Source organism: Drosophila biarmipes, chromosome X (assembly GCF_025231255.1).
Source record: "Drosophila biarmipes strain raj3 chromosome X, RU_DBia_V1.1, whole genome shotgun sequence".
Lineage (NCBI taxonomy): Eukaryota > Metazoa > Arthropoda > Insecta > Diptera > Drosophilidae > Drosophila > Drosophila biarmipes.
The window spans coordinates 5,966,503-5,980,835 of record NC_066611.1 but is presented as its reverse complement, the minus strand read 5'-3'; the positions used below and the strand labels follow the sequence as shown (position 1 = coordinate 5,980,835).

The 14,333-nt window shown below is 39.1% G+C and overlaps 1 protein-coding gene across 5 annotated transcripts in view; it reads right to left on the bottom strand.

Annotated features, from left to right (window-relative positions):
• The window catches only part of LOC108024567 (lysine-specific demethylase 9), a 49,494-nt gene that overhangs the window by 5,480 nt on the left and 29,681 nt on the right, over positions 1-14,333 (bottom strand). For 3 of the 5 annotated variants that reach the window (XM_050890637.1, XM_017094564.3, XM_017094565.3), the window contains exons 2-3: positions 2,840-3,707; positions 898-1,785 (exon numbers count right to left, since the gene is read on the bottom strand). In XM_050890637.1, coding sequence (XP_050746594.1) covers positions 898-1,785; positions 2,840-3,395 — 1,444 coding nt within the window. In that variant the 5' untranslated portion in view covers positions 3,396-3,707. The remainder of the gene's footprint in view (positions 1-897; positions 1,786-2,839; positions 3,708-14,333) is intronic. The other 2 variants (XM_017094562.3, XM_017094563.3) reach the window with 1 other exon arrangement.

Sequence of the window (14,333 nt, the reverse complement as noted above, 5' to 3'; positions counted from 1 at the left end):
TATACAAGCAGCTGATTCTGTGATTTTAGGAGCATTGGAAAACTGATATCAGTAGCTTATTCTATAACAATACAGCTTCCCCGTGAATAATCTGCCTTTTTGTTTTATAGGCTACTAGAAAATGGTCATTATCATAGCTTTCAAGCTGGTTAGCATCAGATCGGGAAAAGCTGCTCCCCACGAAAGTCTGCACTACGCAAGGAATATTTGGCTTTTAACCAGTGTTTTACACATATATTTGGAAGATAAACACATAAAGCTGTGGAATTTTATCTAATTAATTCCAAAACATCAACTGTGCTTTCATTCACCAGTTTAAGGCTTTTATATTTTTTAAAAACCCTTAGAACATGTTCACATATCATTAAAAAATCAAATCATAATTTATACTAATACTAATAATACTAATACTATACTATACTACTATACTATTTTTTTAGATCTGCCAATTATAAAAGTTCCTTTTTAGAGTTCTAAAACTGTAATTAAACTAACTCACTAACTTTCCATACCATTCACTTTGATACTCATCATATTGTTTTTGAAATAGAAATATTGCTCCGAGAGGTAATATTACAAGTAACTTTTTAAGCACATTTAAAACACTCTTCCTTTTTCCTTATAATCTTGTGACTTTACTTGGCTAAGGACTCATTGAGGTCAGAAAACTCTTAAATCTTCTTCCCATGTAGTTTTTGATATAGGAAGATATTATCATATGTTTATGCTATCCGCTTTTAAGGCTCATCCTATAAAATCTGTTTAAACCTTGATCTCATCATCTTGACCTCATCAACTTCCTGTGCAATTTTCTCTCCCAAAAGACTCATCCACGTTGTACAATCCTGGTTGGCAACGGGCAGAATGCATCCGGGACTGGACCATACTTTTCCTTACCCATATACGGTCCTTGCAGGCCGCGCGTGTAGCACTGGCCGGAGGACGCTCCTCCGCCGGGACTGTAGCCGGCGTAGTAGCTGGGCGGCCCGGGATAGTGCTCCAGGTGCTGCTGCTGGTGTTGCTGCTGGTGGGCCGGTACCAACTGGCTGCCAGCGGGTGCTCCTGCTCCCGCTCCAGCTGCTCCTGCTGCTCCCGCTCCTGCACCCGCAGCTGCTGAACTGCTGGTGGGCGGCAGCTGTTGCGGCGGACCCGACACCGAGCCGGATGAGACGGGCGGCGGGGGCGGCTGCTGCTGCTGTTCGTAGAGCTCGTGCGGCGGCGGCGGACCCGCGTGCTGGTAGTAGGGATAACGGCGGTAGGCGCCCGGCGGCGGCGGACCCTGCGGATGGGCGGCAGGATGGCCGGGATGCGATGGCTGGTAGACCTTGCTCGAGAAGTAGGGCTGGTAGGTGGGCGGCGAGTAGCACATGACCTCGCCCGGATATGGCGCGTAGTAGTTGGGCGGATAGGCGGTCGAGTAGTGCATCTGGGCCGCGTGCATCGAGCGCGAATAGGGCACGCCCTGGTGGGCGGCGGCTGCCGCGGCTGCGGCCGCCACGGCGCTGGCCGGATACGGCTGTGGCTGCGGCGGATGCGGCGCCTGCTGCGGATTGTGGCCGTGTCCGTGGCCCGGGGCGTGGCCGTGCGTCTGCGCCGCCTGCGACTGGGCTGCCGCCTGGTCGGCGGCTTCGGCGGCCGCCTGGTGCTGCTGCTGCTGCAGCTGCGTGGGCGAACCGGCGACGGGGGCCACACTGTCCTCCTCCTGCAGCTTCTTCACCTGCACGGGCGGCGGCGGGGCGGCGATCACATGCGGCGAGATCAGCGGTCCAGCCGGCTGATAGTAGCCTGCAAGGGGAAGAAAAAGAGGGTAAGTTTAGTTAGTTATTTTAAATTCCTTTTTTAATTAGAAACTGATTGAGTTATGGTTGATACGTATAGGAAAACGAAGCATGCCGCAAGCTTACAGACATTCAAAGATTATTTTGGGACAGATTTCGCTAGAAATTATATTAAATGTAACTTTAATAGAAGGGCTGTCCAAATATTGTGCAATTATAATTTTGCCAAATTTTTAGATCAACTTCTCCATGTAAAAACAAAAAAATATATTTTTTGCAAGACTAATCATTTGACTTTTTGGGATAAATACATATACTTGTAGACAGCACTTAGTTTATAACCATTATATGATTATTATAAGCTGATCTTATAGAGGTTCAGGACTTGGTTTTGTTGATTTTAGACTTATAATTCTAGGTCAAAGGTTTTTGAAAACATGGAATTAATAAAATTGATGTAGTTGAAATAAATTAAAGATTATCTTCTATATATTATAGTCTATGTTTTTTTTTATTTAAGCAATGAAACAATTTTAAAGTGGAGTTTTTAAGGTAAGGTTTAGAGGTTTTCAATGGCTGGTGTGATAACTTTTGATGATAAATGGCTTTAGTAAGAAGTCAGGAATGATATTTCTGTAAGTCTTTCAAAAAACTGTGGTTTGCTCTAATTGAAACATCTGGAAAAGTATTTCCAAACCAATTTTGTGCCTGCTAAAGGTGGTTCTTTTCTGAATAAAGAGGTTTATTAAACCCAAATTGGTTTCGAAACGATAAGTCCGCGGACCAGGATACCTCAGCAGCTGGGGGAGCTTTTTCTGAGCGGGACGGCAAGTGCAGTGCGGCCAATGCGAAGTGAAGTGCGGCAACCAGGCATAAAGTGAAAGTTGGCCTGGCCAAAAAAAACGAAAAAAAAAATCGAAAAAAAGAGCTAGCGAAACCAGTTGAGCGGCTCCAGTTTGCTGCCCACAGCAGCAGGTCGTGCAACGTGTCTGCCCCCCAGTGCCCACCACCAGCACCCAGCAGCGCCACCCCACCACCCACCGGTGGGGCGACTCCTTTACCTCTTCCCAGCATGTGGGCCGCATACAAAATGTCGCGAAAATGATGCGCCGCATGCTGCTGCAGGAACGTGAACGACTCGGCAATGTTGGCGGCCAGTGCAGCGGCGGCGGAGGCTTCATCGTTGGCAGCGGGCACTGGCACTGCGACTGGCACCATCGTTGCTCCTCCTCCTCCTCCTCCACCGCCACCTCCTGGCACCGCTCCCGGCGGAGCCAGTGCCTCGGGGGAGGCCCCCAGGCCGGGCATCAGGAGGATACCACTGCCGGCGGCGGGCGAAAGGGCCGAGGAGCAGGAGCCGGAGCCGGAGCGGTCCGTCTCGCAGGTGCCGCTGCTGCTGGTGCTGCCCACGCTGGAGCAGCGCTGCTGGTGCTGCAGCTGCAGCTGCAGCTGGTGAGGATGCGGCGGCGAGATGTGCAGCGTGCCCAGCAGATCGCCGGAGAGCGGTGCGGCCTTAAGGATGTGCTGCTGCTGCTGCTGATGATGATGATGATGGTAGCCTGCTGCTGGTGTTTTTGCTGATGGCGCCGACTTTTTTGTGGTCTCTTTTAGGCGCATTTTTGACTGGCGATTTTCCTGTTTTCCTTATTTTTTGGCGTTTGGCTTTTGGCTCGTATAAAAAATATATATCTCCTTGATATTTGATTTTCCCCTTTCTTTGTTGTATATAATATGCTTGTATATATGTATTTGTATATGTGTATAAGTGAGTCAACAAGGAAGTTCTATTTGTAAGGCAACTCTTGTTCTAAGCATTTCCTCTCGCTTGGTTCTTCAGTTTTTCAGCGCCGACTTTTCCCCAAGGCGCTCGTCTTCGTTTTCCTCTTCCCTTGGGCTATTCAAAGTTTCTCGAATTTTTCATTTGACGGGCTGCAATCACAGAAATAAATCGAGCTAATGAGCATTGGCACACACACAAACACTTTTTAATCATTTAAACGTTGTTTTAATAGTTATTATATTATGATCATCAGAAAACCGTTTTTTATGATCCAAGTTTAATAGTTTCACAACAAAACTTTTTTATATATTTAAAAGTATTTTCATTTCTGTTTAACAACACACAAACACTGTTGAACGCGGCCACTAGGAATTTGTCACAAGTGGGAAAAGTGTATTTAAAGTGCGAATTTCACGTTTTTGTTGGTGACATTTGTCGATTTTATTTATCCATAACTTCTTTATTTTCGGGCATAAAAACGATATATTGGTGTTAAAATTTTAGTTACTTTGTATATATTTATTTTCTTTCATTTCGTATTCTTTTGTGTCCGCGGCTTTTAAGTTTTTTTAATTAATTCTTCGGTTTTTAATATTTTATTAGAATTTTATTTTATAATATTATTTGCTTTTGTAGAGTTTCCATAGATTTCTTCGCGTTCCGTTTTAATTTTAATTTTATTTTGTTTGCTTCTGGGGAGTAAGTTCTGGAAAAGTGTGGGGAGGGGACTATCGAAAGCACTACTATACATTTTTAAGATAGCAGTGAAGGGGGGCAGGCAAAAATTAAAGAAAAGCCAACTGATGAAAGCGCCTTCCCCATCCTACTAATGGAGTTTGCTTCTCCCAATTCCCAGGCGCTTAGCACTATTTCGCGCACCTTCCCTACCAGCAAGACGAGAAGCCAAGCGACCAGTGAAGTTGCAGCGTGTGAAAATCGACGCCGGCAGAGACGCGGGCAGAGCGAGGGAGACAGGGACTTCGGCACGTAGCACGAAGAGCGAAGAGCGCTGACGTCACGCATCAAACCAGTGCTGCTCATCTGGCTAGTTAACCATATAGGCATTCGGGTCTTATTAGATCCTAAAGTTCTGTCTCAGAATTTAAACATAATACGTTTATTAATGATAGATTTATTTGGTATGATGACCTATTTTATGATTTTACACCTTTTTTTTTAATTTATAAAATATTATATTTTGATTTGTATAGATTATATTTTAATTTATGAAATATTATATTTTCTATTATTAAAATTTTTAATTTCGTATAGAAATCACAAAATATCATTGCAAGTAAAAATTAAAAAATTTAGAACTTTTATGCGGACATTTTTAAAGAAAATGATGATCTATTATTGATTTTTAAGTTTAAAACTTAAAAAATAAAGCAGAGAAAACATTACAGTTAAATGGGTTTATGAATTACTTTATTTGATACAGAAAACTACCATCCAAGCGCATTTGTTCTTGAAAAAAGAAAATATTTATCAATAAAGCACGGAAAATTCTCGATTACAAAACATTGTAAGATCCTAAGTCAGCACTGGCGGGCAGGTGATGTTGATGTGGCAAGAGCCACGGGGTCTCTTTGATGTCCGTTTGAAAGGTGGCAGACTGTGGGGGACTGGGGAAAGTGGGGAAATGGAGAACGGAAAATGGAAAATGGGATAGATGGCGCTCGAGTGCAGGCCAGGTGCTGTCATCATTATTGTTATTTTATGCCATCGCCTGTCAAATGCAAACAGGATTGTGCAAGACAGCACGCAAACAACGACGACAATTTGTCAACGCCTGCACTTGACCTACACACAAACACAATCGCACACCCACACACAAAGCGAAAGGGTCTTGGCGAGTGGGCGGGGGAGGGCTGACACCCATCGCCAGTGGCATACGTACACCTATTGACGGGTGATTAGGGATAAAAGAGTTAAGATCTTTTTTAACAATTATTTTAATTGGAAATTCAGTTCTCTTATATTCTTTAGGCTCTCAAAAACTGATGAGTTAATAGTGATAACCAAAAAATGAAATAAAAATAAGTTTAAAACATGAAAATATTTAGTTACTATGCCAAGTAACCATTTTTTTCAAATTTTTTTTAGAAAATAAATAATTATTTCCTAATAACCGCAAAATATCTGTATAGCAACTAATAAACTTCAGTTTTCTTATTCATATCATTATAGAAAAAGGTACTTAAAAAAGGGACTGACTGAGTGAAGAGTTAAGAAGCAAAAGCAATATAACATATTTTCAGGGCCTGCTTACCATAACCCTCTTTTTACTTGTCGAATTTAATCAAATTAAGTGGGTTATATTAGGGTGGTTATATTTTTTCATTAAATTTTAAATCTTAACCCATAGAATTTGTAACATTCAGTAGTATATCCCTCTTCGCAAGCAGTTAATCTATTTTCCAGCCGATAAACGAAGTTGAGTTATGCCTTCTTCAGTTGAGTAGCACTAGAAAGCCGATAAGCCGAAAGAAAGGCTTTCGCTGGCATCGATTTCAGCTTCTTCTGGATCACCGGAGCTCAGTGAATGCTGCCTGGATTCGAGGTCCAACAATGCGGGTCAAAAGAGAATGGTCGAGACATGTGAAGAAGAACAACTGGATCTTAGCCTAGATCCTAGGCAATAATGGAAACCCTAGCTTGATAGCTTTTCCTATGAAATTAGTATATAAATTTGCATTTGCTTATTACACTTTCCTCGTTATTTTCTTCTAACACACATCACTTAGTAAACGCTAATCGTACCGCTTATGAATCACGTGAGAACTGAACTAAACTCTGGGGCGGCGAACACATGTAAGACACCGCTCACAGCTCCCGGTCCAAGAAGCGCGGGTGCAACGTCATTTCCAGATTTTCCACCGCATCGCCCCGCCACCCCTCCTCGACCCCAGTGGGCACCGTGGTCGGGGCAATTAGCGGAAAACGCTTGCAATTAAGGGCCACGAACGTCACCGTCGCTGCCATCTCTCTGTTGCCTTCAGCTTTTTAATAGTTTTTGCTTTTCTCTGCCGCCGCTGGCATAACAGACTAAGTGAATAATTACGCGCGATTAAATGCACGCAACATGTGCCACGCCCCGAGGAAAATGCACACCGCAATAGCACCTGCCGATCGGATTAAAAGGCCTCGAAGGCGATGCCATCCTTTATCAGATCTCCCCCGACAAAAATTCGACTTTCTCCTTCCTACAATCGATTTTTAGCTCCCTTTTTCGGGTGAAAGGAGTCGTATGACAAAAATTGGTAAAAGAAAACAAAACACATAAAAAAAATAATCAAAAAAAATTAAAAAAATATATATATATAGAAAATATTAAAAAATGAAAAAAATATATTTAAAAAAACACAAAAATTATACTATGAATTTACAAAAGAGTGAAAAATGAAAACGAAATAAAAAATCTTCGAAATTATTTTAAATCACTTTTCTGTTTAAAATCTACATTTTTATTTCACCTTTTACTGTACTCCCTTAACTATTGTTATGAAATATATATGTATATGAAAGATAAAGTCAAGAGTGAAATATGAGCCATAATGATCTTATCTTTTCACTTCTTGATGTAAAGTTAAAATTATTTCTATGGTGAAATACAGTGAAATATAACTAATAACGATCACATGATCACTTTGCAATGTAAATTTGCTGTTTATTTGTATACCTCGTAAAATATTTCCTAAACTATACGTAAAAAATATTCCTATGATGAAATGCAGTGAATTATGAGTCATTATGATCACAAGATCTCTATTTAATATACATTTTTTTATTTTTATTTAGCTATACATTGTAAAACGTTTCGCAAAATATAGGTATAAAATGTTTCTATGATGAAATATAAGTAATACTGATCACATGACTATAAATCACTTTAAAATGTACATTTTTTCTTTGTATTTACTATAGTTTGTGAAATATTTACCTATACTACAGCTGTAAAATATTTATTCCTATGATGAAATAGGGAACTGTGAGTCATTTCTTATGAAATAAACCGAAACGAAAATAGGTTTAGTTTCAAAATAATAAATAACAAAATAATCTAATTAAACCTGTTATCATATATTTATTAAGTATAATTCCCAAATAAACTAAGTGACTTGTTTAACCATCAAACTGTAAAACTGGTCTAAAGAGCAAACCCCTTTTTTAAAATCGATATAGTGATTAGGTAAGCCAGGCCACATGTGGCAAGGACAGGAGTACTATAAAGGTGGACAGCGATAAAAATCGATTATGCACCCGAGCTCGAAACTTGTACATTAATCATGAGAAATGCACACAGCAAGTTAAATTTGCATTTCTTGCTTTCTTGTATTTTTTTCAGCGGGATTAAGAGTAAGAAGCCAGGGGAAAAGCGTCCCAAACAGACAAACCAGCAGACTGATTCTCCAAAAGAATAAGTACAAATAAGAAAGTACAAATATCAGGGAAGAACAGGCAGCTGAAGACGGCCCCAGTGTCTTCCGCACCTCTCGAGCCCGGAGACTCCTCCCCACTTCGTTTGCCTGGCGTGCAGTCAAGAGTAAAAGTCAAATATTGTAATTATGCTAAATACATAATTTACTTTGAATTAACAGCTGAAAACGAAGCAGGAACAGCAGGTGAGAAGGACGAAGGTCCCGGCGAAAATACCCAAATTGCTGCCCGGAGATAAGGAAGCAAAAGAAGAACAGCAGGCGGCGAGGGGCGTTACCCTAATGCCGCTCGAGAAACTGAAATAAAATTCAATTAAATTGCGCTCAACTGCCGGCCAACAGGTAAGCCAGGTGAGGTGAAAAGGTAAAAAAGGCAGCAGCCAGACGAGCGGAAGAGAAACAATATTTTGCGGTTTTGTTTTGGCACCTGCCACAAGCCACAGACAGGTGGGGCAGGGGTTGAGGCAGGGGTTTCGGTTGGGAGTGGGGGTTGAGCGGCAGGAGTCAGCTGTTGCCGCACTCGAAGGAGTCCCTCGAAGGGCAGAAAGGTAGGATAACACCCGGCCATTGTCATCCCCTCCCCATTCGGCCCCTCTGAGCCGACGGACCGGGCCAGGTGGGCGTGGCCGCTCATTCATTAAACTGCATATGTGGCTCGGAAGGCAAAATTACGGACTGGCAAATAATTAGTAAACTTCATTCCGTGTCACCGACTTTTTTGGCAAGCCAATTTGGGTCAACTACAAATTATTCATAATAATCTAGAAAGGTAAATTAACTCCGAGATAATTAAGAAAAAGTTAAAAAAGACACTTGCTTTAAATGTATTTTAAATTAAATGTAGTGGGGAATAAGTAAAGAATAAGCTGTGAAAAGATTTCAGCTATTCCACAATCGCAAAAAAACAATTTAAAAAATAATAATAATATAAATTAAAATAAAAAACATACAATTAAAAAACCAAATAAATCAAAAAATAAAAAAAAAAATTAATAAAAAATTCTTTTTTTATATAAAAATAGATATTTTAAATTAAAAAAATTATGAGCACGGAAAAATATTTTTATATAATAAAAAAAATATTTAGAAAAAATAAACTTATAACATAAGAAACACAAAAGATAATAAATAAATAAAAGGAAAAATAAATAAACAAAATAAAATACACAAAAAATAAATTTTAAAAATTTTTGAAAAAGAAAACAAAAATATTTTTGTATAATAAAAAAAATATTTAAAAAAAATAAATAAATAACATAAGAATAAAATAATAAAAAAATAAATAAATACAAAGGTAAAATAAATAAATAAAAAAAAACGAAAAAAAAGAAGTAAAAAATAAATACATTAATTAACTAAACAAAAAAAATTACTTAAAAAAAGTGTAATATCGTAAAATACTAAGTGCTGACGGGACAATATTTAATATAAACCGGAAGTGCGATAGGGAATGGGCCCCAGAAATCTCAATTAAGTAAAAACATTGTGTAGTTTATAGGCAAATATTATAGGTACTTTTAAGAATAAAAATGTGTAAGTAATGAACACATGATAGCGAAATGAGTGCACTTGCATGAATGAAGTGAGGAGCTTTCGGAGTTACATCAAGAATCCCGATAAAGATATACGAGTATATACTCCGAAAATGACACTTAGAGTAAGAACAATCAGTAACAACAACAAGAACACATGAATGAACACTTAATTGAGAACAACGATAGTTAGGACAACAGCAATAACACACAGGAATGGAGGACGGTGATCATTGAGAACAGAATACTCACACAACTCTCTTCTCGCCTAAAGAACACACTCTCCACTCGATCGTTTCTCAAAATGAGTTCTGGTAGGGTTTTATTTTTGGATTTGTTTGCCCCAAGTGTTCGATTAGTTAGGGTTTGTTTTCTTTATAAGGCAATTGGGGTATGCAAAAATTATAATAGTTATAATACAAAACACTACCAGCTCGCGTTTTTATCGCCACTTTAGTATGCGTGTTTTACTATCTCGTTTGTATTATTGCTGCTGCTTCTTGCTCTATGGCTTTATATTTATTCATTAGCTTTGGCTTGCCTAGTTTTTACGATTAACTTTTGAAAACCGACCAGGGGCGAGAGGAAATTAAACAGCCACAGCGACGAATAAAAAGGCGCTCGAAATGCGCAGAGCCAAACTAAAAATCGCGTCGTCAGCTGTCGGAGCTCTGCCAATCAAATTAACACATTTAAATTAGCATTTTTGCATAATGCCCGGTCACATACATATGTGTACGATACATTTGGGTATTTGCATGCCGAGAGACTCAAAAAAACAAAAAAAAACAGGGGAAACCTCAGACAGACGAATGAAATCTGATTTGCAAATTTCCGTGGATCGAAACCGAACTGGAAATGTTTCTGCCACACAATCCAGACATAATGAGATCTTCTCTCGAAATCTCTTGGGGTTTTTCGGTTTGAGAAATAACCCCCAATCTACGATTATATTACATTTCCCATCAACAAAATGATCATATGTTTAACAGGGATAAATTAGAATTGTTATAAACAACACATATCGTTCTAGAATATACCAAAGAAAGCGTGTGGAAAGGGGAATTTTTCCAGTCTATTTATGCATTGTTTTATTTCCCTTTTGTTTATTTTTTATGATGTTTTCTGGCTTTGGGCATTGTTATTATCTTAGCTGTTGTTGTTTTGATGTTAAGTGTCAATTTGAGAACAAACACGTGTTTTCTAGAGGGAGATTGCTTCGATGTCGCACATTCGAATCCATCAGCTAAGATCTATTGTTTGTCTAAAGAGAAAGAAAACCTAGGACTTGATTTCCTTTCAAAAAAAATACTTAAGAATGTTAAAAGGAAATGCTCAGTTTTATAAATTATTTGACAATCAATTCTCCTTCTGATAAGGTTGTATTAATCTTAAGATTCTTTTTCTGAGTGTTATGCTATACCAAAGCAACTGTTGATCCTGCTCAAAAATATTCTGTGTTCTAAAAAATATCTTATATTTTCATTTATAAGGTTGTACTAATCTTAGGGTTCTATTAGTCTTGAGGTTCCATTTCCTATAAAGAGTATTATGATTTATCAAAAGAACTGTTGATCCTGCCCAAATATTCTGTATTCTATAAAAATATCTTATATTTTCTTTTATAAGGTTCAATCTTAGGGTTCTATTAGACTTCGAGTTTTTTTCTTATAAAGAGTATTATGATATACCAAAGCAACTGTTGATCCTGCTCAAAAATATTCTGTGTTCTAAAAAATATCTTATATTTCCTTTTATAAGGTTGTACTAATCTTAGGGTTCTATTAGTCTTAAGGTTCCATTTCCTATAAAGGGTATTATGATTTATCAAAAGAACTGTTGATCCTGGCCAAATATTCTGTATTCTATAAGAAATATCTTATATATTTTCTTGGATCCTACAGGTTGTTCCACTTGTTTTACACTTTTCTAGTATTTCAACCCAAAGCGCCTTGCTTTCTATGGAGAACTCAAGTGCTGATACGAAAGAAACAAAAAAGAAGCACAAAATAGGCGCATAGCAGAAATGTTTCGGCGACTTCCGGTTTTGGAGTTTTGGTGTCCGAGCGAGCGAGTGAGTTCATTATTTTATTTCTGTGCCCATGGCGGGTCCGTACTCCGGATTCCGGAAGGGCCAGCGAATTAACATATATGTAGACGGCGCGACGAAGCCATGCGATAAAGCGTGGACTTGGATAGCCAGCGAAATAATAATAGTAATACTTTTATAATAAGTGAAGCTGTTGACTGACGACGACGACGGCGGCGATGGCGACGCTTAGCTATGCGAAGGTCACACGACCAGCCGCGGCCACAAGTAGAAAACAACTGCTCCGCCGAGTAACGATAACGAAAGCCAGACCAAAAACCCGGGGAAATGGCTGGTGTAGGCGTAGTAAAAATCGAGTAGGCGCTGCCAGAAGAGCCGGGGAGCCAGGAGAATGGGAGACCAAAGGCAGAGTGATCGGAAGAAATTTCCATGGAATAAATTAATCAAAGTGATCCACAAAGTGAGGCACAAAGTGAGGCACAAAGTGAGGCACCTAATGGAACATACTACGCGTGTGCATTCCATCAAAGCCCTGAATAGCCTGCGTTTCCCTATGTTTACCACCTTTCAAACTTGTTTAATCTCCTAAGTCGGTATACCACACTCATAGCTACAAGAAAAAGGTATTCTCCTTTAGTTCTGAATTTCTAATACGTAACATTTAATGGAATATGTATAAAAAAAATAAAAAAAAAGTTGGGATCCTAACTCAATAAATAAATAAATATTACTATTTCACTACAAAAAAGCATGATTTCGCCAATTTCTCACTAAGATCTCATAATATTTCAACATAGAACCGAAAGACTTCGTTTCAGACGATTGACAACTGCCCCTATATCATGGGGTTTGCTATCACTTAACAACCAATGAGAATTGGATTCCAACTAAAGAAAGGGGAAAATATTACCGTGCGACTACCAAAACAAAGTGAATTCACCAATTTCTCAATTAAAACTAATAGTATTTCAAAGTCTGAAGTCTTAAGCCAACTGCCTCTATATCATAGGGTTTGCTATTAGTTAGAACCAATTTAAATCAGATTCTATCTCAACAAATAGCTAAAAATTACTATGCTACTACCTCAGAAAGTAAGTTTATCAATTTTTAAGTCAGAATAAACAATATCCCAACATAGAACCTAAAATCCGCCGTAATATCCCCGCCTCATGAAGAGAAGACGCGTGCCCCTATATCATAGATCCATGGATCCAGAACCCCCCGCTTATCCAATGGCCGACATTCAATTGCGCAGCAGCGGCATAGAACAACAGTTAATTGCATTTACAATACTGCCACAGTTATGTCGATTCTTTATGGTTCGAATGGATTTCGAGGAGATGGGGGCTTCGTTCGAGGGGCTTTGGGGCGGTGCAGAGGCATGTTCGCCTAACGATCTGCTCGACTCATGTTTATTTATGAGTTGCCAATCGAATCGATTCCGCTCGACTCAGCTTGACTCGGACTTGACTTGAATCGCTTCCAACTGTTGTTGTGCGGCTGCAAAATGCAAATTTTCGACCAAATCCGAGGCATATGTACGTGTGGACACCTGTGCTCGAGATATTAGCCAATGCCGCCCTCCATTTTGCTTACCTTTCAGCCTGAACCGAGTTTTAAACAAACTAGACTTTATAGATCCTAAATCCTACAACCCTTCTCCGCATTTTTGTACTATATATCATAATAAGCTCCTAAAAATTTGCATTGGTTTTTATAACCTACGAACTTCCCAAAAATTCTGAATTATTTTTTTATAGATCGTGGGATTGGAGATATTTGTTATATAGAATATCTCCTTGCTTATAAGGAGTAAAACCACCTCCCTACTTGTTGCATACTTTTTTCCCAGGACAAAACAACCCCTACTCAACGATTAACTGTGTCGAAAGCCATAACGAATCTTTGATTCACCAACAGCTGTGTAATTGTCGCACATAATCTGAGCAGTCTGAGCAGTATGGATGGCGTTCCCATAGATGGCATGCAGGTCTAGGGCAGTGCCAAAACAGACACCGAAGCGACTCTCGAGTGCCGTCCAAGGCCGTCTCGAACTGCGTGGCAGGCAGAACAAGTTCCCCCTGTGCATATTGGCCAGCTGATGGTCGTGTGCATGTGTGAGTGGCCTTCGGAAGGGGTGCGTACATCCCCTAAAACCCAAGATGGCAAGCTTTTGGTTAAGGAGGGATATGCGAAATAAAAATACTGTGGGCCGAAAGGCTTAGCAACTACGGCCGATGCCTCCCTGTACCTTAAGTTTAAACTTTTGGCAACGGTGTATAACAAAAAGAAAAGTACTTATATGAAAATATCTTTGGGTTAAGATGGATTTCTTGTCCTCAAGTTAAAGTTAGAATAGGTTCTTCTGTAGAGTTTATAACCTACTTTAGGTCGACCTAATTATGTAATATATTTTGCTAATGGTATTCAATAAAATATTAATTATCTTAAATATTATTTTTTTATATTTTTATTATTCTTAGTCTTTTAAGCTTTACTTTATCTGCAATGAATAAATAAATATTTACAATGATATCAGGAACAGCTCTTATTATTTGATCATCTTCCAGATGATTCGCAAATCACCTACGGAGCAGTTTAACCATATACTGCTATCCCTACCCTACCCTTACTTATATACGTATATTCGAATAATAACAATAATGAGCCAGGGAAGAAGGAAGGCCCAAGTACACAGAGAGAAAGGGATAGTAATAATAAAAAATATAAATATTATATTACATATGATATATA